General features: G+C 41.6%; 1 protein-coding gene across 1 annotated transcript in view; it reads right to left on the minus strand.

Annotated features, from left to right (window-relative positions):
• USP6NL (USP6 N-terminal like) overlaps positions 1 to 27342 on the minus strand; it is a 65869-nt gene that overhangs the window by 27008 nt on the left and 11519 nt on the right. Inside the window, exons 4-8 of the mRNA XM_029286208.1 lie at positions 18057 to 18096; positions 12563 to 12643; positions 7693 to 7800; positions 5193 to 5302; positions 710 to 758 (exon numbers count right to left, since the gene is read on the minus strand). Of these exons, the coding sequence (XP_029142041.1) occupies positions 710 to 758; positions 5193 to 5302; positions 7693 to 7800; positions 12563 to 12643; positions 18057 to 18096 (388 nt within the window). The remainder of the gene's footprint in view (positions 1 to 709; positions 759 to 5192; positions 5303 to 7692; positions 7801 to 12562; positions 12644 to 18056; positions 18097 to 27342) is intronic.

Genomic DNA, 27342 nt, shown 5'->3' on the forward strand with positions numbered 1-27342 from the left:
TCATTTGAACAAAGAATTTGGACCTAGCCTGAAATGTCCATATTAATTTAATCCAACCTATTCCCCCAATTGAGACTATATTATCATTTAGGGTTTATGCTACCTTAAAAGAGTTTTGTTGTGAGTTTCATGGAACTCAATCTGACACTTGTGAGTAGGAAGCCACAGAATTATAGATAAAGTGAGCAAGTTATGGATTTTAGCCCACTAACAGAGTTTGGCTTATCCTAGTAATGCTACCGGGCAACAATTCACTTGTTCTACCTCTCTTCAATTTTTCATACCAGCGGTAAGAAGGAAAACACTTGTCGTCTTTTCAGGAACATTTGTAACTTTCTGTTCCAGAATTCCACAACTGTTTCTTCTTTGTGACCCAGCTCAATAACGCTGCTAAAATTTATTAAGCTTAAAATGTAGCATTTTATTAGCCGAGTGAGCTTATTCACCAATGTTTTTACAGTTTCTGATCTTAATGGTTCCAGGCAAGCATTTGCAAAACAAGCTTTGATAGCATCTGGCCAAGAATCAGAAATATTTTCTTTTACACCTGGTTGGGCCAAACCATCCAATACAGAATTATGCCTATTCAAAGTCACTGTTTTCATGTTGACCTTGAGAATTCTATTTCCATGAAATTCAACATCGCTTAAGAATGACCTATGTAACTGACGGCGTATAGATGCAGAGAAGCATGCACGGAGCATCTTACCGTATTATATACAGAATAGGCAGCTAAGACATGGAACAAAGATTGTTGCCTAGGGGGGAAAAAAGACAGAAAGTAACTATACAAAATCAAAATGTGTTTTGGAGCCACCTTACAGGAAACCTTGCGATTTAAACCTTGCGATTTAAAATGTTGCTGGCTTAATTTCATATCAGTCCTATTTTGTATATCTGTATAACCCTGCCCAGTGATAAGCATCTCTCAGGTACAGTATATTGCAAAATTTAATGCACTTTAAGACAGAGGGAATAAAGTGAGTCCTGTCCTCTTACTGGGAAAAGATCTAGATCTAGATCCTACTTTGTGGAGTTCCTCATAATTTTATAGTCTTTCTGTTCCTACTTAACATTCACATGAAGCTGCAGAGTGGGGTTCTCTGCCATGTGCAGTTAAGTATCATCATTGTGCATATGATACTTAGTTACAGATACTCCTTGGTTAACGACAGTAATTGGGACCCGAATTTCCGTTGCTAGGTGACGAGGCACTATGGCATGTAATGACTTTGCTTGGTGACAGTCCTGATGGTGGTCATTAACAGAACCCCACTCAAATCCTACCTGTTATGTGAGGACCTACCCAGATCCAAGCCATTCTGTAGGAGAAGGGCAGGCAGAGCTGGGGGTGGAGTTAAGCAAGTCATCAACCTGGAATCGTTACATTCCCACAAGTCCACCCCCTCTTGAATTCCGTTGACCCTTATCTGGTTAGTGTTGAATTTCAGTTGACCAGATTCTTGTATATAAGCTTGAGTAAATACTGAAACCTAACAGATGGCTCTGATTCTTTGCATCTAACAGCTTTCTTCCTCCCAATCCTAAGCCTCCTTTTCAACTCCCCTCACTCAAATATCTCCCTTCCCTTTTCTGTCCTTTGGGCTGCCCAGCACTTCATTGGCCCTGCTGCCTATGCTTCAAAGTCTTGTGAGAAGGCCACACGTGATTCTACCGATGTTTAAGAGCATCGACCAATTGTTTTCATAAGGTGTACACACACACACACACACACACACACACAGAGGAAGATTTTGTTTCAAAGCAGTTCTCTCTGCTTATCGCAAGAAAAGCTGATACTCCTTATTGACTTCTGGGTTGCCTTTCTGCTTAACTGAACACTGAAAGCAGCCTACTATTTATTTACAAAGATCGGCTATCTATCTATTATGTATGTGTATGAGTGATAAAAGCAAGTACACCAGTGTTCCATTATTATATGGTAAAATACTTACAAAAGCTCTCTTTTAAGGGGGGGGGGGAAGACCACGCAAGGTGTTGCCTATCTGGAAAAGAGCTCTGTTATAACCAAAGAAACTGAGCGTTGAAGGAAAGGGACTGTTGCGGAGGAACATTCATGTTACAAAATGTAATATTGTATTTTGTAAAAATTCGATGAAACCTGGACACCTGGGGTACCTGTTTCTAGCTTGCCCTTCCATTCACTCACACCTTCATTTTAGCCCCAGTCTGCATTCTGGGTCCAGAGAACATGCTGAATCCTCACAACTTTATTTTTTACCCTGTGTTTATTATTTTTTACAATTAACTCAAGGCAGCAAATATATCCAACACACCTTCCTCTCCCTATTTTCCCCACAATTCTTTGAGGTGAACTGGACTGAGAGAGTGTGACTGGCCCAAAGTCACACAGCTGGATTTGATGTCTAAGGCAGGACTAGAACTCACCCTTTCCTGGTGACTGGCTCAAGGTCACTCAGTTGGCTGTCAGGTGGGACTAGAACTCACCATCTCCTGGTGATTGGCTAAAGGTCACTCAGCTGGTTCTCATGCTTAAGGCAGGAGTTGAACTCATGGTTTCCTACTTTCTAGCCTGGTGCCTTAACCACTAGACCAGGAGTAGGCAACCTTGGCTCTTTTATGACTCGTGGACTTCAACTCCCAGAATTCCTGAGCCAAGGTTGCCTACCCCTGCACTAGACCAAATTTGTTTTGACTTTTTTTCCTATTTACTGACTTGGTTTCCTTATCCTTACCACAGAATCCCTTCCTCTTTTGTGCACAGATAGTCACTCTGGCTATGTGACAACATCTGAGGTTGAAATTTTGACATCATCGTCGTCGTCATCATCATCCTGACAAAATGTATAGACATTTTTGCAGAGAAAACATGCCATCTTCTAAACTTTCTGCAGTCTAAGAGAGGCACCCACCGAAGAGGAAACAGTACAGGTAGCTTTCGAGTTATGGATGTAACTGAGCCCCGCAATTATGGTTATAGGTCGTGATGGTTGTAAAGCAAGTCGCAATGTGACTGGGCCTGATTTTACAATCTTTTTTTTCCAGCAGTCATAAAGCAAGTGCCACGGTCGTTAAGCGAATACATTGTTCATTATGGGACGGGTTTTGACAGACACTGGAAGTCAACGCCAGTTTCCAGCAAAAGCGTAAGTTGTGATTGTGTAATCCAGGGGTAGGCAACCTTGGCTCTTTTATGACTCGTGGACTTCAACTCCCAGAATTCCTGAGCCAGCCATGTTGAGGGGAAAGGGAGAGGTTTCCATGCTTAGCCATGTTGGCTCAGGAATTCTGGGAGCTGAAGTCCACGAGTCATAAAAGAGCCAAGGTTGCCTACCCCTGGTGTAATCACTACAACGCTACAAACGGTTGCAAAATCGGTCAAGCAGCTTAAAATGTGGTCATGTGCCTGTGGGTGGGTGTGCAGATGTTAGAACTTCGAATTCAGATCATAAGTCCCATTTTAGCGATCCTCTTTAACTGCCAGTTACAAGTCGAGGACTACCTATAACTGGGGGACATGGAAACATCTTTTTGATGGTCCCCTCCTTCTGGAACACTCTGTCCCTTGAAAGTTAGAGTGGCTCTTCTCCTGTTAATCATCAGGAGAAGCTCCCACAAAGCTCTTCCAGTGCCTTTGGGGAATAAATGTTATTGTTATCTCCAAGTCATGAGAGCTATCTGACGGGTTTTATTATGAACATTTTCTCAAGTTATTACATCTCTTGTTGCCGATTATCAATCTGTTGGTTTGATCACTGTTGTTCTTGTCTTGTTTACTGTATTAAGCCATTCAAACAGAAATTTTCTAAACAAACCAACCAGGGAAAATTTAATTTATTAAAAAAACAAAACAAAAAAAACCATGAGCTTCGCACACAGCTTTAGTCATAGAAGGTTGTAATGCTAACCTTTGACACAGTATTTCATCTGAATCATCTCAAACTCAAGGAAAAATCATGTTCAAAAATTAGAACAGGCAATTTAGATATAGCTAAGAGCTTGGATAATGCTCAGTGGAATTACTGACATTTTATTTTCCATGATGCTATTTTACTAACTATTCTGATAATTCTCCTGAGGTTAGAAAATGGTTTTTCTAAAAAAAAAAAAACTAATTTGCAATTTAATCTGCTCGTTTCTCAAAGAGGGGGAGTACAACTGTCTAAAATAATCACAATCCAAAACATTCTTTGAATACTCTCACGACTAACTAAACAATAATTTTGTTCTTTCAGTTTTGCAAAAAGGGAGCTTAGGCAATACTTCATACCGTAGTAAACCCAAGTTGACTGTAATACTTAAGAAGCCATTTGCAATCTGGTGCCCTTCTGGTGCTTCAGATCTACAACTCAAAACTCTTGTTGTGAATCTGGAGCACTGTAAGCCTATTGCATCTGAAACCGACTCATAAAAAAGTGTAACTGGCTTTCATAATTTCCAAATATATTTAAGCTAAAAAAAAGTACTGAAAGAAGTATTGATTTTTCTTCACATGGATCTATATAACTATGGGAGATTACCAAATATCAGCTTTGGATTAATGTAAGGGATTCTTTGAAAGGTAATCCAAGCAGGTAACTGAATTTGGCAATTTTGGAACACTTTCATCCAAGATAGTTTAGTGTTTCTTTCTGGCATTTTTAAAATGCAGGGTGACAGCTTTTTAAAATTTTCTTGTACCGTTTCAAAACCAAATGCAGCATTCAGGATTTAACATGGGAAAATATGCCTCTGTTTCAATGTTCAATGTTAAAATGTTACTATTTTAAAAACTTAAAACTCTTTTCTAGATATCTTGCTAATGATGCTTTTCCTAATAGGCTTTTCCAGCCTGTTAAATGCAGAAGAGCATGATTCTGCTTTGAATTTCAGAGCATCACATGTGTTTTGGGGTCCAGATCTCCCATGGCAAAGAGACAATACCAAAATAAGAGAATATTTGTATTTCAGGGTTGAAATATGAGGTCCTTGGTACTCTCTGAGCTTGGTGCTTTTCTTGCAGACATTTCATTACCCAACTAGGTAACAGCATCAGTCCACAAACATCTGCAAGAAAACCACCAAGCTCAAGGGGATGGGAGGAAGGTTTTTTTTTTGGAAGACAGGACTCAAAATTTTGCTGCACTTGTATATAAATTAAATCTCTTGAAGTTCTAGAAAATAAAAAGCAACAAGGTACACATGAAAGGAGCTGATTTAGCGTCACTCACTTTACTCCATATCTATCTCTGAACATGATGTGATCCCGATAGGTCCGATTAACATCAAGATCAATTTGCCGGATATCTGGAGATGTTCCTCTTGCTTGCGTTTTTAAAGTCTGGGGGGGGGGGGGGACAAAGAGAGAAACAATCAACAAATGTATGTACACTAAGACTTCATAACTCATGGTAGCTTATCATCCTTTTTGATGACCTTCCATTCTTACAAAGATGGTAAATCTATTCTGTTTGGGCTGAGGGAAGCATAACAGATTTTCTCCTTTACAAAATATCTTATCCCAACAAGAGACAGGATTTCAAACACAAGCAGCCAAACACAGTGAATATCCCTCTGGGAAATTCACGTGAAAAAAGGGTATTATATTCATTTCATGTTCTTCCGCTGGCTTCCATATTTACATCTGGGAGGAACCATGACAAGGAATCTTGATCTACAGAACATTTTGGTCTGATCCAGCCTTCTCCTGGTGAAAGGAATGAAAGGAACATCTTAAATTTGCTCTATCCATCAGTGAATGCTGTGTAAAGTCAAAGGTGGCATGAGTTCAGAGAAGCAGCTGCTTCTGAATTGTTTGCATGTTGCAGAAGATTCTACGTTTTGGAGAATCCATCCAGAAGTTTAAGGACTTCCAGAATTCTAGAGGTCATGCGCTAAGAAATTCTGAGAGCTACAGTCTCACAGGACATCCGTTTAGGAAAAGCATTATATGTAACTGTGGGGTTGCAAGGAAACCGCCAAGCTCACTCATACAGCACCAACGACCCCATAGTTCAGGGGTGTCAAACTCAATTTCATTGAGGGCCGCATCAGCATTGCGGTTGCCCTCAGGGGGCTGGGTGGGTGTGGCCAGGGTGGGTGCGGCCTACGGAGTGGACGTGGATGGAGTGGGTGTGGCCTACTGGGTGGGTGTGGCCAGCTCTATATCGTTAGCATCAAGGGTGCCTGTGGGGGCCTGGGCAGGAGTGGGACAGATCTGAGGGTCTCTGGCAGAAGAGGGTGGGACTGGGGCAAGTGCCAAGGCATGGTCCACTGGAGGAGCCTCACTGTTCCTCTCAGGCCATGCGGGGGGGGGCTTATGGAGCTAAGACTGAATGCGTTTCAGCATAGATGGCCACCACAAAATTGTACATTGGCTCCTGGCTGGCCTGGGCCAGGGCCAAGGCAGAGGGGGCCGTTCCCTCACTGTTTCCAGGATGGCTTCACGGGCCACATGAAACCACTTCGCGGGCCGCATCCGGCCCCCAAGCCTTGTGTTTGACATGTCTGCCATAGTTCAACTTTGAGGTACTATAAAACTCCCTTTTTATGACACTGTAATCCCTTAATTCGAAATAGAGTTGGGGTGACTGGAACTCAGCATTTACTGGCTAGAGGTCCTTCCTGATGCCACACAGAGTTCGCAGCAGATAACCTTGATAACCCTGAGCAACTAATCTTCTCTTCTCTTCTCTTCTCTTCTCTTCTCTTCTCTTCTCTTCTCTTCTCTTCTCTATCTATCTATCTATCTATCTATCTATCTATCATCTATCTATCTATCTATCTATCTATCTATCTATCTATCTATCTATCTATCTATCTATCTATCTATCTATCTATCTATCTATCTATCTATCTATCTATCTACTCTTCTCCAACACAGATATCCCTGAACAACTAATATTCTCTTCTATTGGAAGCATCATATGTAAGTTTTGGTCCACAAGCTAAGTATCTGCCCCAAATTACAATTTTTTCACAGCAGAATTTCTGCCAATTTTCTCTGGAAGTAAAAGGAAATAGGTATTTTGAGTCTCTGGCAGGTTTAAATGTAATTATTAATTCCCTAATCAAAACAGTAGCAGATGAATATTTCACTCTTATGTTTTCCACCCTCTGAATTCAAAACGTCTCTGGAAGTTGAAGAAGTAAAAATTTGAAAGTTGAAAAGTAAAAATTTAAAACTGTAAAATGCATAAACCTAAATGCAACATCCAAAAGAGAATTTAAAAAGCAGATCAAACCTGACACAAGACTGTTTCTTAGGGCACAACATTTACTTATCTGTTTTATTAACTAGATCTGTGAGGGCCATCCAATTCAAACAATGTGACTCTGTATGGCATTGCACACACACAAAACAAACAATAAACCAGGGCAGGTAAGAGGAAATCTTATGAAAAGAATGAGGCCTGAGAAACTGTACTGGTTCTGAGCATAGCATAAACATCTATAAGCAATACTGAAATCTGAAATCTTTTCAATAGGAAAATGAAAAAAAAAGCTAAACAAATCTTCAGGCCTAAGAAATTAAATTGTAGTTGTACCAAGGCTCTTGCCTAGTGGATAATTCTGATTTAGGGTTCATATTATTGAGTACTTTTCAAGAAAAAAAAAGATTAAAAACTTGGAAAGAATGGCATTTATCGCTCTTAATTATATCGCATTTACTATTTGCTGCATTAAATAAAATAAAAGCTCTGTGTTTCACTTGCTGGCTTGGAAACTCACATTATAATAACCTCTCATTTCTTCTTTCATTTTTGGGACGTCGAGCAACAGGGACCAGATTTCACCCCTCAACTGCAATGGAATCCCTTTATAGATTCTTCTATGAAACTGTGCCCAAAAAAGAAAAGCAAATGTAATTAACAGGTACAGAAGTAAATTGGAGTGAAATTATTACGTGATTGCTATTGCAATACCAGGAGGTACAGGTAGTCCTCAACATACGACCACAATTGAGCCCAAAATTTATGTTGTTAGGTGAGACATTTGTTAAGTGAGTTTTTCCCCATTTCATGACCTTTCTTGCCACAGTTAAGTGAATGCCTGCAGTTGTTAAGTTAGTAACATGGTTGTGTTAAGTAAATCTGACTTCCCCGTTGATTTGGCTTGTGAGAAGGTCGCAAAAGCTGATCACACGACCCCAGGACACCGCAACCGTCATAAATATGAGCCAGTTGCCAAGCATCTGAATTTTGATCATGTAACCATGGGGATGCTGCAAGGGTCATAAATATGAAAAACGGTCATAGGTCACTTTTTTCAGTGCTATTGTAATTTTCAACGGTCACTAAACAAACTGTTGTAAGTAAAGGTGCCTACTAGAAATCATTTAGAACATAGAACATAAAATAATGTTGAAAGGGTCCTTGGAGGTCTTTTAGTCCAACCACCAGCTCAAGCAGGAGACATTATACCAGGGATGGGCAATTAATTTTCCCAAGGGGCCACATGAGAAACTGGGATTGTTGTGGAGGGCCTAACCAATAGGCTGTGAAGGTGCGTAGGCATGCCCAACACATATATGTATTTTTTTTTTAAAAAAAGGAGTCGTCTTCAAAATAAAAGCAATCTACAGGTGCTGGACAGAGACGGCCAAAGGACCAGATGTGGCCCAGGGGCCATAAAATGCCCAGGTCTGCTCTATACCATTCTGGACAAATGGTTGACAACCTCTTCTTGAAAACCTCCAGTGAAGGAGCACCCACAGTTTCAGGGACAAGTTATTCCACTGATTAGTTGTTCTCACTTCAGATCATTTCTCCTTAATTCTAGGCCAGATCCCTTTTTAGTAAGTTTCCATCCTTTTAGGGCAGGGGTCTTCAAACTTGGCAACTTTAAGACTTGTGGACTTCAACTCCCAGAATTCCTCAGCCAGCCCTGGCTGGCTGAGGAATTCTGGGAGTTGAAGTCCACAAGTCTTAAAGTAGCCAAGTTTGAAGACCTCTGTTTTAGGGTATTGAATTTAGTAGCTGGAACAGTAAAATTGTACAATGGGCCAGAACACACAGTCGGAGTTGATTGATTGGAGAGTGCGGGCTCCTGCATGAGGCAATCTACACCGTGATTGGTTGCTGTGGGTATAAAGGGGGAGTTTCCCTTTTTTCCCGCCTTTTTCTGCCATTTGCTCTGTGTGCTGTTTTTGATTTTACCTCATGATGTTCCTGACTATCTTGTCTGCTGTAAAATAAATGTTATATATATTTATCTATATAAAAGTACAATTTGGTGTCAGTGTCTCTGACTTCATCTGGACAGCTGCTGCACAATTTCCTGACACATCCAATATTTCTTGTCCTGCCCGCAGGTGCTTTTTGGAAAATAGGCTGACTTCCTCTCTTCTCTGTGACAGCCTGACTCTGTCACTCTATCTATCTGCTTCCTTAACTCACTCCTTTGACTAGTGTTATATCTGCTACTTTCTTTAGCTAAAAAGTTTAAGACACTTATACAGAAACATCTGCACTTCCTGAAAATCAAGACTTCCCCCCCCATCTTACACTATTAATTTCATTATTAATGATTTCTCCAGCACCACGTTTTAGTAAAAAAAACCACACAGCCTCTGTGTTATGCAACTCTTGACTCGCATTAATACAACTTTAAGTAAAGAATGTCCATTTAATGCATGTTCTGATTCGCTTAGGCAAAGAATTCCAGAAAAGACCTTCTGAATACATTGATGAAAACACCAAATTAAAAATAAAAGCTCACAAAATTTAAAAACAAAAAATTAAAAATAACATTTACCAGTGTTAATAAAGATAATCTTAAGGAGATCAGTTAAATCCCTTCTTAAATTTCTCTGACTTAACATTCTCTAGCTGTTTTAGGTGAACAAAGGATATTTTTAAAGTACTTTTCAGGAGGTATGAATCTCCTAACATTTAACAGTCCTTCAACAGCCTGAGATTCTGCTATCAAAAAATGAGAACCTGTCTTGCTAAAGAAGCTATCATTTAAAATATTCACTTTCATCTTTGCTATCTGTTTCAAATTCTGATAGTTCAAAAGAGAAAACTACCATAGAAGCAATCCTTGAGAAGAAGAAAGGGGATTATAACAAAAATTGTACTTGTTTATCTTATCACTAAGCCATGATTCAGCATTCATCAAACCACAGGCTGGTATCATGGAAACAAGGAGGAATTAGATTTTCATTCTGGAGCATTCCTAATTTAATTCTAGGATCAGACACACACATCAATCTCCGCGGTCATATGAAGAGGTCCAGTGGCTTTTCATAAAGAGAGATCAGATCTGAATCAAGATGGGAAACCAGCTTACTCTCTTTGCCTGCACTTAAGTCCTAGTGAAGATATGATGATTTGTTTAGTTGCAAGTAAGCGCATGAAAAGAATTGTGTGCTCCATCTCCCCTGTGTACAGATTATGCTCTTCTTTTTTGGAAGCAGTGATGAGCATCATATCGGCACCAGTCTTAATGCTCCCTCTGGCTAGCTGAAAATTACATCCAACGGCACAGAATCAAGTTAGCACATTTTTTTCCCCTTAAAGTAATATTGAACTATATGGCCACATATATATAGAAATTGTGTCAGGAATTGCTTCAAGGGGATAAAAAAACAACTCTCTGTGCCTTAGTAAGTTTATAACAGCTTCACTGCAGCAAATGTCGTTTTTTATAATATTCAGAAGTACATTTTTGTAGGTCATAAAATGGAAAGGAAAGGGAAAGAGTTTAAAGCAAGCTTGGAGTAAAGCAATGTCACCAACACAGCACCGATGGGTAGCAGGATGCCGACTCAAAATGCCCCACCCTTCCTCCCCACAAAATAAATTACCAAGGGGAGGTGAGATTATAGCTCTCTCCTGTTAAATATTGGCCAAATGATGGCATTTTTCAAAGAAACACCTGAGCCTTTATGAGGGTCAGGGATGAGCAGCTTCTCCAATGAAAGAAAGGAAGCAGATGGATTTTGTAAGAGAGTTTTTAAAAAGTCTTTGTTTATTTATTCAATTTCCAACAGCCGCCCATCTCAAATGACTCAGGGTGGAGAGAGAGAGGAAAGGGGAGGGGAAAGGAGAGGAAAGGAGAGGAGGAGAGGAGAAGGGAGAGAAGGGAAGGAGAGAAGGGGGGAGGGAAGGGGAGGAGGGGGAAGAGGAATGGAGGAGAGGAGAGGAGAGGAGAGGAGAGGAGAGAAGAGAAGAGAAGAGAAGAGAAGAGAAGAGAAGAGAAGAGAAGAGAAGAGAAGAGAAGAGAAGAGAAGAGAAGAGAAGAGAAGAGAAGAGAAAGAGAAGAGAAAGAGAAGAGAAAGAGAAGAATCAAGAAATCAAAATTATATATACTAAGAAAATTATAACCAAATAACACACTCAAGGCTCCAGATCCGGGCACATAACTAATTCTTCTCCACCTTGTTGTTGTTAGTTGCGAAGTCGTGTCCCACCCATCGCGACCCCATGGACAACGTTCCTCCAGGCCTTCCTGTCCTCTGCCATCTTCTGGAGTCCATTGAAGCTCCCGCCTACTGCTTCAGTGACTCCATCCAGCCACCTCATTCTCTGTTGTCCCCTTCTTCTCTTGCCCTCCATCTTTCCCAGCATCAGGCTCTTCTCCAGTGAGTCCTTCCTTCTCATTAGGTGGCCAAAGTACTTGAGTTTCCACTTCAGGATCTGGCCTTCTAAAGAGCAGTCAGGGTTGATCTCCTCTAGGACTGACCGGTTTGATCGCCTTGCAGTCCAGGGGACTCGCAGGAGTCTTCTCCAGCACCATAGTTCAAAGGCCTCAATTCTTTGGCGCTCAGCCTTTCTGATGGTCCAACTTTCAAACTCATACATTGCAACTGGGAAAACTATGGCCTTGACTATACGTACTTTTGTTGGCAGAGTGATGTCTCTGCTTTTTAGTATGCTGTCTAGATTTGGCATAGCTTTCCTCCCCAGGAGCAAGTGTCTTTTAATTTCTTGGCTGCAGTCCCCATCTGTGGTGATCTTGGAGCCCAGGAAGATAAAATCTGTCACTACCTCCATTTCTTCCACCTTACAAAAGACCAACATGCCAAGGCCAGTGTCATCTCTGAAGGGAGAATCTTCTGGAAGGTAGGTGCTATAGCTGAGAAGGAACATCATCTAGTCTCCACCAACTGACATTTCTTGGGTGACAGGACTTGTAGCATGTCCAACCCAGTCAGATGGGTGGAAACAACTGGGAGGAGATGGTCCCTGAGGTAACCCAATCTCAAGCCATGAAGGGCTTCAAAGGTGACAACCAGCACCTTGAATTGCACCCGGGAACACACTTACAACCAATGCACTTCACATACCAGTGATGTTGTATGTGTATTTACTATCCATACAACCACATTCTGTACTAGTTGAAGCTTCTGAATGCTCTTCAAGGACAGCACCATGTAGAGGACATTGCAGTAATCCAAACGTGAGGTCACAAGGAGATGGGTTTTTCCACTGCTACACCAACATTTCTGAAATACTGATAGTTCAGAAATTCTGAAAGCCACCTTTTTTGTACTTCGTTCTTATAACAAATAAAAACAGCAGGCCAAGGCTATAGCACCCAATTTGTACTTTTGCATTTAGTAAATACAGTTGCTGAAGGAAACACTCAACTTTACCTTATCTGTGTTCTTGTATTTCTCCCAGCTTTTTAGCATCTTCAACCATTTTGTAGTTCTTTCAATCTCAAGCTGCTTTTGCTGAAATAAAACCAGAGGCCATTATTCTCTCCACTTCAAATACTCCTCAAGGATTCTTTTTCAACATTTATAAGCATCTAGGGACAGACACTGTGATGTGTTTAACAGCCTGAAATCACTAGCAAGTATTTTAAATCAAATGGAAGGCCCAGTCAACTGAACAGACGCCTCCTAAGTTTTTGTCTTAAAAGAGCACAGGAGTCCGCAATTTTCAACAAATGAGGAAATAGTTATAGCTGAATTTATGTGTGTGTTACTATCCACGCTATATGAAAGGCTTTTTTAAACCAGATTTTGTGCAAAAGAATTTAACTAAAATTAAATATACTTTTAACAGTTGGACTATATTCTGTACCCTGGGCAATAATACTTATAATTCCAAGAAATCGGCTGGGTTTCCCCAACAAAAGTCTCTGGGTATTAAGGGATAGGTGCAAGTGGATCTGCAGTCTAACAAAGTTCTATTTTTAGATTGTCATCACCTTTTTTGAAGCTGCTTGTGAGAGATTAAGGCTCCACTTAGCACAGAAAGACCTTTTCACTATTGCTTTTCTATTGATAGTACTCACACTGCTACCTGTATTATCACTTGTATGCTTCCAGGAACCGGTTGTTCAGCCACTGATTTCCAGAACAAAGGATTGGCAGTAAACTCAAGGACACTTGATGGACCAGGAAAGAGCTATTGAAAACGTTTTGTGCTGCCATCTATTAAATACAGGGAATCCTCAACTTACAACCTTTTGTTTAATGACTCTTCAAAGTTACAACAGCACTGAAAAAAAGTGACATGACCGTTTTTCACACTTACAACCATTGCAGCGTCCAAGTGGTTACTGATCAAAATTCTGATGCTTGGCAACTGGCACGTATTTAGGACAGTTGCGGTGTCCCAGGGTCATGTGATCACCTTTTGTGACTTTCTGACAAGCAAAATCAATGGGACAGCCAGATTCCCTTAACAAATGCGGTGATTCACTTAACCACCATGGCAAGAATGGTTGTAAAACGGGTTAAAACTCATTTAACAATTGTCCCGCTTAGCAACGGAAATTTTGGGCTCCATTGTGGTTGTAAGTTGAGGACTACCTGTATTCTTGCAGCCCAGGTAAGAGATTCTTAATGTTTAAGCCAGCGTTTTACAACCTTAGAAACTTTAAGATGGATGGACTTCAACTCCCAGAATTCCCCAGCCAGTCTGCACATCTGAAAGTTGCCAAGGTTGAAAAACACTGTTTTAAGCAGTGGAACCCAACCAATGGGCTTTTTCTCACCACTTTTCCCGTGTACGTCAGCCAAAGATTGAAGATTCCTGCAAGTGTCTTTTGGAGAAGTGGGTCTGCTAGACACAGCTCTCTCAAGAGCATCATTTTATACATTAGGACCTAACAATTCAAATAAATATGATTGCGTTTGGAGACACTTCTCCTTGAAGCCTGCCAATTTCGGAAATATCCTTTCAAGTAAACAGCTTGATAATTTAAGGCTTTGTGCACAAACATCCATGCAATAATTTCTAGATTCTAGCCGTGCCAATAGAAAGCAAAAATGAAAATGATGGGAGCTCTTCGGCCGCACCCCTTTGAGATGTGTAATTTAGTTTAAATATTCTGGTAGAGCTAGGACTGTCGGTTAAGAGATACTGAGGAATGACTGTGGCAAGAAGGACATCATTATCGTAATTTTAGAGCACTTCACAACACTTCAATAAACTCAAAACTACAGTGTGCACGATGATCTGTTCTCCTGTTGAGAAATGACTGTGGAAAGCCTGCTCATCGTAGTTGGTAATAACAAGGTCTATGCAACACAATCATTTGCAAAGTTGTAGAAGTCTCCCCAGAAACCCTACAGTTTTCTAGCAACTTTCTATTCTGTTAAGGAGAACTCCCTGTTTATATATCCTCTTGATCATTAAGTACAATGTGACGGATTGCAATTAGAAGCATTTGAACCTCTTGGTTGTGATGAAGTGGCCCTTGTGGTACAACTGGATTTGGGTAGTGTATGTGGGCTGTTTTGACTATACTGGTCACAATACAGTACACAAAACTAACCAATTGCCTCCTAGCTATTATCAGGGAATGTGTCTGTGGCATGGAAGTGGTTAAGGCTGGTGGGCCACCCAACTGCTACTACATCTTCCTAAAAGTCTCCCCTGAGCAAAGCCAGAATGGGTGGTTGAGATTGGCCAAACTAAGTTTTGCTGTATTTTTTTCCCTCACCACATATCCCTAACTTCTGTGGTTTATTCATCCTTACATCTTTTCTGCACTTTGCATAATGGTGCGAAGGGCGTGATGGATAAAAATGAAATAAGCTGAAAAAGAGTGGATGCTTGTTAGGCAGGTGCTTAAACTACAAAGGGCTCCTAGCCAAACTGTAAGTAACAAGCAGGAATTACAGACTCTCTTCAGAAACTGGTGTGTGGCAATGTTTTTTTCCCAAACAAGCCTGTAATTTACTAAAGAATTACAAAAATAACCTCCCTAAAAACCTTAAGCAATGCGTGTGCCGTTGCATCTTTCCAGGAAAAGAATCATACTTTTATTACAGTGATGTTTCAGGTAACAATTGCGCGATGATTCTGAGCCGCCCTGAGTCCGAAAGGAGAAGGGCGGGATATAAATACAATTAATAAATAAATAAATAAATATTCTGTGTTTTTATTTTATGTCCTGCCTTTGTTATTTTTATAAGTAACTCAAAGCGGCGAACACACACACTGTTCCTTCCTTCTCCTATTTTCCCCACAGTCACCACTCTATGAGGTGAGTTGGGCTGAGGGAGAGGGATTGGCCCAAAGTCGTCCAGCTAGCTTTCATTCCTAAGGCGAAACTAGAACTCACAGTCTCCTGGTGACTGGCCCAAAGTCATCCAGCCAACTTTCATGGCTAAAGCAGGACTAGAATTCACAGCCTCCTGGTTTCTAGCCTGGTGATTTAACCACTCAACCAAATTGGCTCTGGCTTCTGTAGTCATTCATTAGACCAGGGCTGTAAAACTCAATTTCATTGAGGGCCGCCCTCAGGGGGCCGGGTGGGTGTGGCCAGGGTGGGTGCGGCCTACTGGGTGTGTATGGATGGAGTGGGTGTGGCCTACTGGGTGGGCATGGCCAGCTCTACGTCGTTTGCGTCAAGGGTGCCTGTGGGGGCCTGGGCAGGAGTGGGATAGATCTAAGGGTCTCTCGCAGAAGGGGGTGGGACCGGGGCAAGCGCCAAGGCATGGTCCACTGGAGGAACCTCACAGTTCCTCTCAGGCCATGCGGGGGGAGGCTTATGGAGCTAAGACTGAATACATTTCAGCATAGATGGCCACCACAAAATTGTACATTGGCTCCCGGCCGGCCTGGGCCAGGGCCAAGGCAGCGGGGGCCGTTCCCTCACTGACTTCGCGGGCCACATGAAACCACTTTGCGGGCCGCATCTGGGCCCCGGGCCTTGTGTTTGACATGTCTGCATTAGACAATTGAATATGGAATAATAAAGTCCTTATTTTTCTAAATAGTAAGCAAACTTTTTTTTCTCTGAGAGAAAGCTTCAATGGACTAGAATTAGACAGCACTCAATCCTGTCTACAGAGTTTGGGTTATATAACCTCTTTGACTTTTCCTCAGAGTGTCAAATGTATAAAAGATGCTCTGATTGCTCAGTTTGCTGAATTACTTTGCAAATACCACTTGCTGACAACCTCATTCATCCCTCTGACTCTAACTTGGCAACACTCCACTGCATAATTACAGTCACAGCATATTAGCCGGTAATTGAGCACAATAACATCTGGCATTTCAACATTTTAAAACAGAGGCAGCAGTTCAAATGACGACCATCCCCTCTCAATTATCTCCTTTCTCAAATATTAACTACTGGTCGAAAAAACAATGTTTATTCCAGCAAGGAAGACTATAAATTGACAGGAAGGAATGCATTCAATTAAGGAGAGCAATAATTTTCTTTAACAGAGATCCATATTCATCGTTGCATTTTACAAAGAAGAAAAGCCTGATAGTGCAGCCATCTGACTAGTTCAGTGTTTCTTAAACTTAGCAAGTTTAAGGTACATGGACCATCTCCTAGAACTCCTCAATCCACCAGGCTGGCTGGGGAATTCTGGGAGCTGAAGTCCACACACACACACATCTTAAACTTGCCAAGCTTGAAAAACACTGGCCTACATCTAGATTAGCCTTGTTTAATGTAGGCCAACTGGGACTGAGGTTAACCAGCTTTATGAATGGGGAATTTCAATTAAGAGAGTTAAAGGCAATCACTAGACAGAAGTCCTCTTAGAACCAATTCAGAAATACTAACATTCCCCACACTCAGTGCTATATGGAAGAAAATTGCAAAGTGGTGCTTGGCAACCACAATTGGTCATTCATAGGGATGCTACTTATAAAAAAATTGAGGAGTAGGATATTTCTATATGGAAGAAGCTGCAACCATCCCTGTGGCTTCCTGCAACTCGTCCTTCTTCAACATGATGCTCTAAAGCAGGGGTGTCAAACTGCCGGCCCGCAGGCCGGATGCGTCATGGCGAAACCGCGCCCACCCCATTGCCAGCAATGGAAAAAAAGTCACGATACATCGCGACACGTCATGTGACGTGGCGAGTCTGACACCCCTGCTCTAAAGTGCTGGACTACATTCCCCATTACCTTCCAGGAAAAGTTGTCCTATTGCCAGAATATGTCAATGAAGACTCCCATCATCCAGGCTAAAGGTGTCAAAAGTTGAATCCTGGGAACTGGACCAAACTTTTTTTTTTTTTTTTAATCTGAGACATTTCGCTGCTCATCCAAGCAACTTCATCGGTCAGAGCAAAATTATTTCGGCAGAGAGTCAGAGAGCCATTGGACTGTACCAACTCTTGCCAAACCATTTTCTCCCCCAAATGCCGGAATATTTTCAAAAAATGATCTTATCCCTACAATATTTTTTTACAGGTAGGTTCAGCCAAGCCATTTCAGTACCCAGCCATTTTTGTATGTTGGCTGACCATTCAGATAAACCAGGGCTCTCAAATTAATTCCTTCGTAACGTTGAGATTTTGACTACCCAACGTCTCAAGACGTGCTAAGGTCAGAATTTTGAAGATTATGTAAATCAATAAATTTCCACAGGGTGCAGAAGGCTGGCAACGATGAATTCCATAGACTCGTGATCCTGACTTGGCCTAAATTAGAATCCAATATTCCAAATTCAGTATCAAACGTCTTCAGATCTTGGATAAAAGAAGAGGTCTAGGCTAGCCGGACATTCCATTAGCATGATCAGTAAGTTACCTTTTTTTGTTGTCCAATTCTTAGCCACGCAATGCCAAGTAAATTTATACTGATTGCTTTCACACGCCAATCAGGTCTACATGCTTCTAAAACATGTATTGCTATCTACATTGGAGACGAGCTGCTTACCTTGTCAGAAGCTGGATCGTGGACCGGTAACTCTTCCTGGCTAAAAAGAAAGAGTAAGAATGCCAGTTACAGGGACAACACACACTAAGTACAGGTAGTCCTCAACTTACAACAGTTCGTTTAATGACCGTCCAAAGTTACAACGGCACTGTAAAATTATGACTTATGAACAGTTTTCACACAACCACTGTAGCATCCCCATGGTCATATCATCAAAATTCAGACGCTTGGCAACTGACTCATATTTATGACAGTTGCGGTGCCCCGGGGTCACGCGATCCCCTTTTGCGACCTTCTGACAAGCAAAAGTCAATGGGGGAAGCCAGATTCACTTCACAACAGTTTGGACTAATTTAACAACTACAGTGATTTGCTTAACAAGTGTGGCAAGAAAGATCGTAAAATGGGGCCAACTCACTTAACAAATGTTTCACTTAGCGACGGAAATTTTGGGCTCAATTGTGGTCGCAAATCGAGGACAACCTGTCGCCGATTCCCGAATAGCACATCATAGTTATTAGGATTGGAAGCATCCACTGGGCCAAGCCACAAAATAACTTGGTTTATTACTCTGAAAGAAGCCACCGCAACCATGATTTCTGAGTCAGCCTTGAATATAAACCCAATCACCTGGGCTTTATTCTATAAATTACCCACAGGCAAACAATAGCTAAGGGTGACATGCCAATCTGATCTGAAATTTTTTGACTACGCTTTATACGAAATGAGCATTCTTCAAGGAAGCTACAGCACTGAGCAAATCTGCATAAAACTACTTTTTGTACCGCAAACTAATCTAGAAGGTCTTTCAGGAGATTATTTCATGGGTTTACAAAAACAGGGGGCCTCCCAAGACAGAAGTACACATTCATTACATAAAATAATCAGGTATTTATTGGGCTTACATTTCCAAATTACCTGGCTTTAAGTCAAACCGAACCATACCTGGAAGTTTAATAATCATGCCGGATTGCCCGTTCAATCAGTTTTAAACATAGATCATTGCCCAAATTAGTAAGGCGAGAACTTCTATAATTGCAGAATGTGAAATTAATGAATAATTAATCCGTCTACTAATTATATTAGCAAGATGTTCAGCATCCAAATTCTGTATGCTTTGTTATTTGCTTCCCCATTTGGGCGACAACCCTATGTTTACTTATTAGGAAGCAAGCTACATTAAGCACAATTGGATTTTGTTCTGAGTAATTGAGACTCACTATGCCAGGGGTCTTCAAACTTGGCCCTTTTATGACCTGTGGACTTCAACTCCCAGAACTCCTCAGCCAGGCACGCTGGTTGAGGAATTCTGGGAGTTGAAGTCCACAAGTCATAAAAGGGCCAAGTTTGAAGACCCTTGCACTATACTATAGTGATTAAGGTATTGGGCAAGGACTAGGAAAACAAAGGGTTCAAGTCTACCCTTTGTCAGGGAAATTCACTGGGTGATTTTGACCCAGTTGTACACCAACTTGCCAGGCCTCACATGGTTGTTGTTATGGAGATAAAATTAAAGAAGGTTCCCATATAGGAGGTCTTGCGTGTGAGGAGCCATGGAAATGACCCAGGAGAAGCCATTCAGATAACAACAGAGGCAGAAGCATGCATTGATCCTAGAGAAGCATGGAAATATTATAAAAATACTCAGACTCCCTGGAGTAGGAATAAAAAGGAACAGTAGACATAGTATCCTGTTACTATAGCCAATCTCAAAGTATAGTTCCAGTCCTCCTGTGGCTTCTTTCCTGATTGGGTTTACCTCAGAGGGTTGACAACGTTAGGTTGACATGTCTATGGAGATTCTCAATCATCTAGGTCAGGGGTAGTCAATCTTGGCTCTTTTATGACTCATGGACTTCAATTCCCAGAATTCCTGAGCCAGCTTAGCTGGCTCAGGAATTCTGGGAGTTGAAGTCCACGAGTCATAAAAGAGCCAAGGTTGACTACCCCTGATCTAGGTCTTGGTTGTCCCAAAGATGCTTTTTCAAGAGACAACTGGACTTTCTTTGTTTTCTCTTGAAGGCATTTCACTTCCCAACCAAGAAGCTTCTTCAGTTCTGGAAGAGTTCTGGAAGAACTGAAGAAGCTTCTTGGATGAGAAGCGAAGTGTCTTCAAGGAAACACAAAGAAAGTCCAGTTGCCTCTTGAAAAAGCACCTTTGGGACTTAAGTTGACATCTTTGGCCCAATTCACACACCAAGTGCTGGGCATAAAAAGGGTTTTTTCTTCCTTCTTTGTAAATGTGTAGGCCATTCCTCTTGGAAAAATTAAAAACATTACTCTCAGAGTGGAAAACTTAGCTTACAAAGTAGATACTTAAAAGGGAGGAACCATCCTAAATAAAGTCCACTTTGTCAGCTACTTGGCGCTGATATTGAGACTGTATTTCATTTCAATATCTAAATATGTGCCTTAGCAGCTCTGACCTTGTGTTATTCCTTCCCACTTCCTTTCTTAGGACTCTGCATTTCAATCATGTTGCCAATTAGCTAATTAGTATAAATGATGACTTGTGGATTTCACTGTGGTGTGTCAAGAAAGCAAGAGGGAAATGGGCACTATGAAAACTGAGTGTGCTTTTAATCATGCATGTCTCACAACCAAAATAAAATAATTCTCTCCAATGTTAAATTAGATTTTAGCGATTTTAATATATTATACTGCTGACTGGCTATTCATATGGTTTAAGTACTTCGAATGGAAACCCGTGGAAATGGATTAGTCAGCATTCATGCTAAATTCCTTCTGTTTTTACTATGTCATCGATGTCCTTAAAACATTTCAGTACTGCTATCTGCCATTAAAAGCACCTGGTTGCATTGAAATTTAGACATAACCCGAAGTGCTGTGCTGAAATTAGAACTCACACTAAGTATCAGTGTTTCTAACTTTAAGAATATTTGAGGTCTGGGTTCAATTCTTTTCTAAAAGAGGAACCAGTTGGTTTAGCAGTCATTATTTTGATAGCAGGCATCTCTGACAAATTATAGCCAACTGAGGTTATAAAAACTATTTTACTTGGAACAAAATCTGGCATACACCAAGCTGTTATCAAAGTACCCTTCCAATTCTGTAGGCACATCTACAAGACCATGTGAAAGTGTAAATACTGCTTTATATTGCACTAGTAAGACCACACTTTTGGTACTGTCCATGGGGTTTTCATGGCAAAGATACTGGAGTGGTTTGCCATTTCCTTCTCCAGTGGATCACATTTTGTCAGAACTCTCTGCTATGACCTGTCCATCTTGGGTGGCCCTGAACGGCATAGCTCATAGCTTCATTGAGTTACGCAAGCCCCTTCGCCACGACAAGGCAGTAATCCATGAAGGAGGACTTCATGGATTAAATGGACTCCAGAAGATGGTAGAGGACAGGAAGGCCTGGAGGAAAGTTGTCCATGGGGTCGCGATGGGTCGGACACAACTTCGCGATTAACAAGAACAAAAGACCACACTTGGAATACTGCATCCAGTTTTGGTCACCGTGATACAAAAAAGATGTTGAGACTCTGGAAAGAGGGTAGAGAAGAGCGACAAAGATGATTAGGGGACTGGAAGCTAAAACCTACGATGAATAATGGCAGGGACTGGGTATGTTTAGTCTAACAAAGAGAAGGACAGTCACTAGGGTGACATGATCACTCTTCCACTATTTGAGGGGCTGTCATAGAGAGGAGGGGGTTGACTACACTCCAATGCACCTGAGGGCAGGACAAGAAGTAAGAGATGGAAGCTTATCAAAGAGAGATACAACTGAGAATTAAGGAAAAATTTCCTCTCAGTGAAAACAATCAGGGGAATGGCTTGCCCTCAGAAGTTGTGGATGCTCTATCACTGGAGGTTTTCAATAAAGAGATTGTACAGCCATTTGTCCAGAATGATAAAGGGTCTCCTGCTTGCATAGGGGGTTGGACTAGAACAGGGGTGTCAAATACCGGCCCATGGGTATTTGGGTTGCATCATGCGGAGGTCGCGCCCACCACAGCTCTGGCAATGCGAAAAAAAAGTCGCGACACGTCACGTGGCGAGTTTGACACCCGTGGACTAGAAGATCTGCAAGGTCCCTTACAAGTCTATTTTTTTCTGTATTGTCCTTTCTTCTGCAATAGAAGTGCAAGCTGTTTATACAGAGATAGGGCTCTTATTTTAGATGCAGAGGTTTCCAGTTCAATACCCACAATCTCCAGTTTATAAGGCCCAGAGGACAACAGAGCTTTCTTTGGAGATCCTGCAAAAATGCTACCAATCTCGGCTAAGACATTCCAGGAGAGAAACTGTGACCTTCCAGATCTCACTGGATTACAGCAGCATTGACCTGATCAAAGGCTGTAACAGCAAAGAGGCAACTGGAGATTTTACAGATTCTTTCCTTTAATGGCTTGCTACTCATCGCAGCTTCAGGCTGTGAGTCAACAAGAAGACATTCACATGTAGTACACACAGACACGCGCACACACACACACACACACACACACACCGCCACCACCACGTTGGCAAGATGGAAAATAGATTTCTACTGCCTGAAATAAATAATACGTCTTAGTACATGTCAATAAGATGGTCAACAATGCTTCCACAAATGGCCACAGAGGATTGAATGATACTGCAGACCAGGAGTGCTCAACTATGGCGACTTTGTGACCAGTGGACTTCAACTCCCAGAATTCCTGAGCCAGCCCTGAGCCATAGTTGACCATCCCTGTTGTAGACCTAACCGAAGAAATCACTTTGAAAACATCTTACCGGAAAAACTGCAAGGTCTAGTCCAGGCAGTCACCAGTATTGAAAAACTGACTCAAAAGGCACGTGCAAAGAAAACAAAGAAAAGCAACAAATCCCTGCCAAAATTAAGTGCGATGGGTTTGTTGAAAAAAAAATTCAAGAGGAGGAGATTTCACAATGAAATACAAATCAGTTAAAAATCATGGAGAAAGTCCCACATTCCCAATAGAGATGGGTTAAATTCTTAGGCATTTTCCTTTTATTCTTCAAAATGGTGGTCTTCATTTTTTTTCCCAGACAAGGATGGCTGCGTTGTTCACGTATCCTCTTCTGCCGAATTGTTTCTCATTGATTCCAGGGGATCAATCCAGTTTCTTGATAAGCTTATCCTCTAAGGACAAGTTCATATTTTGAAGCGCACACGCTTTCTAAACCAAGGAAGCAGGGAAAGAGAATCTCTTTCCTTCCCAAGGGGGGGAAAAATGATTAAAATGGAGAAAACCGACTCCTTGAAAACAAATCCTCGGTAAGAAAGTCCGTCTCATCAAGTGCTTCAACATGGTGGGAGTGCTCGCGAGCTTGTGATTTTTGGACTAAGGTCAAAGAATGGTTGGAAGAAATACTAGAGCGAGTGGTAGAGTTAAAACCAGAATTTTTCCTATTAGGTATAACAAGTATGATAAAGGCGTACTCTATTTGATGCTACACATTCTAACGGCTTCCAGATTGGTTTATGCTCAAAATTGAAGGAATAAGGGAATTCCAACGGAAGAAGAAATCTTGTATAAAATTTTATCATGTGCAGAGATGGACAGGCTTACAATGGCTATTATGAAAGATAAGACAGAACTGGAATATTTTGAAATCTGGGACAAATTTTATCGCTGGTTATGAATCAAGGAGAACCGCTCGGATCTTAAGCTAACGATAGGATTGAAACATACATATAATTGTATATATAATTGTATTGTGTAGAAGAATGAGGTTTATATAGAGGTTAAGGATGATGTGTTAAGATTTTGTATCACGAGAAACAAATTGTTAGGAATATTTACTCTGGAATGCCATGTATGTCCATTTTTGTTTTAATTGTATTATAAATAAAAAACTTTTTATAAAAAAAAAGAAAGTCAGTCTCATCAAGTGCTTCAACATGGACTCAAGGGAACTTGTACATTGTTCTCTTCCAAGCAGTTCCATGAGCTGCATTACCGTAGAAAGGCTACTACGGCATCTTGATTTTTAGAAGGATATAATTTCATAGAAGATAGAATGGTAGGGTTTGAAGGGAGCTTGAGGGTCTTCTAGTCCAACCTCTGCTTAAGCAGGAGACCCCATATCATTCCAGACAAATGGCTGACCAGTCTCTTCTTGAAAACCTCCAGTGATGGAGCACCCACAACTTCCGGAGGCAAGCCGTTCCACTGATTGATTGTTCTCATTGTCAGGAAATTTCTCCTTAGTTCTAGGTTGGTTCTCTCCTTGATAAGTTTTCGTCCGTTACTTCTTGTCCTGCCTTCAGGTGCTTTGGAGAATAGGTTGACCCCCCCTCTTCTCTGTGACAGACCCTCAAATATTGGAAGACTGCTATCATACTAACCCCGGTCCTTCTCTTTGTTGGGCCTCAATCGTTCGTCTTGTGATTTAGCCTCCAAACCCCTGATCGTCTTTGCTGCTCTTCTCTGCACTCTTTCTAGGGTCTCAACCTCTTTTTCAAAGGCACCGCAGGTGCAATAAACCATTCACTCAGACACCGTTACTGTTTGAGCACATACGTCCAGCTTTAGAAATCAGTCAATAGAACTAATAAAACATGCATCTTTATAGGCTGCCTAGAAGTTCAAAGGAAGAAGAGCTGCTAAATCCGGCCAAAAGGACATCCAATCCAGCACCATCTTCTCTAGGTAAAACAACCAACTAGATGATGATGATGATGATGTTTTCCACGCAGTTGTGTCCCATTCTTGGCGATTCTATGGGCCAGGTTTCGCCACGTCTTCCAATCTTGCACTGCTTCCTCAAGTTTTTCTATGTTCCGGCTGATGTCAGTTTTGATGGTATCCAGCCACCGTGTCCCTTGAAGTCTGGTTTCATTTTACCACCAGCTTTTTCCAAACAACCAAGGAGAAACCTCCCCCAAAGTCTATAAACGAGAGAAGAAAGCAGAGGGACAGTCTTGTTCCTTCTGCTGGCTTATCTGCTGATCAACAGTTGTGGGGAAAGTATCACAAAGGGCTCACACAGACATCAGACATCATATGATGCTCAAAAGAGAATCAGAATCACGGGGACTGGAAGGGGCCTTGTAGGTCTTCTAGTCCAACCCTTTATAGCAGGGGTGTCAAACTCAATTTCATTGAGGGCCAAATCAGCATTGCGGTTGCCCTCAGAGGGCCGAATGGGTGTGGCCAAGGTGGGTGCAGCCTACTGGGTGGGCGTGGATGGAGTGCGTGTGGCCTAATGGGTGGGCGTGGCCAGCTCTACATCGTTCACGTCAAGGGTGCCTGTGGGGGTCCTGGGCAGGAGTGGGACAGATCTGAGGGTCTCTGGCAGAAGGGGGTGGGACCGGGGCAAGCACCAAGGCATGGTCCACTGGAGGAGCCTCACTGTTCCTCTCAGGCCATGCGGGGGGGGGGGGCTTATGGAGCTAAGATTAAATGCGTTTCAGCATAGATGGCCACCACAAAATTGTACATTGGCTCCCGGCCGGCCTGGGCCAGGGCCAAGGCAGAGGAGGCCGTTCCCTCACTGTTTCCAGGATGGCTTCACGGGCCACATGAAACCACTTCGCGGGCCACATCCGGCCTTGTGTTTGACATGTCTGCTTTATAGAGACCTTATATACCATGCCTGAACCGCCTTGCAGTAATGAATGTCATCCGTGAAAAGGAGAAAATTGTGTGAGCTGGTAATTTCTCTCATCTGCCCTAAATACCAGTCAATATACCAGTAGATTGACTTGGAACGGCTCCATAAATTATTCATGGAAATTAAAGCTACTTTTAATATAAATTAATTCCTCCCTGGGAAAGGTGGGGCAAAATTAAGCCAACAGAACACTGTACAAGAGAGAAGGCAGCTGGTTTGCTGCTATTCAATTTTACCATTTCCGAATTACAGGTGTTAACTTTGCTCAAGTAATATGTTATCAGGTGCCCCATTCATTGTGCAGGCGTATCTGACCCACTTAACAATCTTAGATTCGGTACCACGTTTCACAGTTTTATTCTAAGATAAGAGAATGAGGAATAACCCCTTTGCCCTTGCACAGAACCAACTGGCGTACCCTAATGCTGTACTCTAAAATTGAATTTTAATAATTGATAACCCAGAAACCATTTAGTTACTATAGCTAGGAACCGAATATTAGATGGCAACATTTTTACTGTAATGTTCACACAAAGGCGAGCATTGTTATAATCATCCTTTGAATAGAATTCCATCCACAATCATCTAAAACCAATAAAAGTTGACTCGTTTCTCAGCCCTTAATTCATATATTTCACCATGGGAAGAATGGTATTAAACCAAGAGATTATTCCTACAGTATCAAAGTACCTCAAAAGCACTATTTATCATGTCCCTTTATATTCAGCTAATAAATCCATTCCGTTAGGGGATAGCTATTTACCTCATTCATTAACAAGCAGGCAGGTTAACAAATCAGAATTAATGGGAAACTTGCATAAGAAAACACAGTTGCAACTAGAAATCTGGACTTAGATCAGTTTGATCCTAAGTTGAATTGGCACGTGTTGCCTTAGCAACTAAGTATTGTTAATGCTTTTGTATGAAAACAAGACACTCCTAAACACACACACACACAAACACATACACAAACACTTAGGATGATGCCATAGCCAAGGCTTTTGATATCACAAATTAAGATGTTAACCCGCTGGATCAGATAAACATATTCTCCTGCCCTACACAGGTAGTCAGATTCACTTAACAACGGTGTGACTAACTTAACAACTGCAGTGATTCGCTTAACAAGCGTGGCAAGAAAGGTTGTAAAATGGGGCAAAACTCACTTAACAAATGTTTCGCCTAAGAACATAAATTTGGGGGTCAACTGTGGTCGTAAGTCGAGGATTATCTGTACAGTCATATGTGTGTATCTGGCTCCATACAGGTAATCCTCAAGTTACGACCATAATGGAGCCTGCCATAAAAACAGGCTGGTCATGTTTTATGGCTTATTATTATTATTATTTTTGCAATGGCCGATAAGCAAATGTGGAGGCCGTCAAGACAACCCTTGGCTCGCTATGGCGCAGTTTTGCCAAAATTTCTGATGCTAAAAGTGCTGATTTATGGCAAAATTGTTGTAAAACAGAGTCATGTAATTGCAGGAAGCGACAAACGGCATTGGTCACGTTGGTGAATGATCTCTGGAGGGCCCGGGACAGGGGTTATTCCTCTGTCCTTGTGCTTTTGGACCTCTCAGCGGCTTTTGATACCGTGGACCACGGTATCATGCTGCGGCGTCTCGGTGAGTTAGGAGTGGGAGGCACTGTTATGCAGTGGTTCTCCTCCTTCCTCACCGACCGTACGCAGTC

Source organism: Protobothrops mucrosquamatus, unplaced genomic scaffold (assembly GCF_001527695.2).
Source record: "Protobothrops mucrosquamatus isolate PMUCROS unplaced genomic scaffold, P.Mucros_1.0 scaffold3100, whole genome shotgun sequence".
Lineage (NCBI taxonomy): Eukaryota > Metazoa > Chordata > Lepidosauria > Squamata > Viperidae > Protobothrops > Protobothrops mucrosquamatus.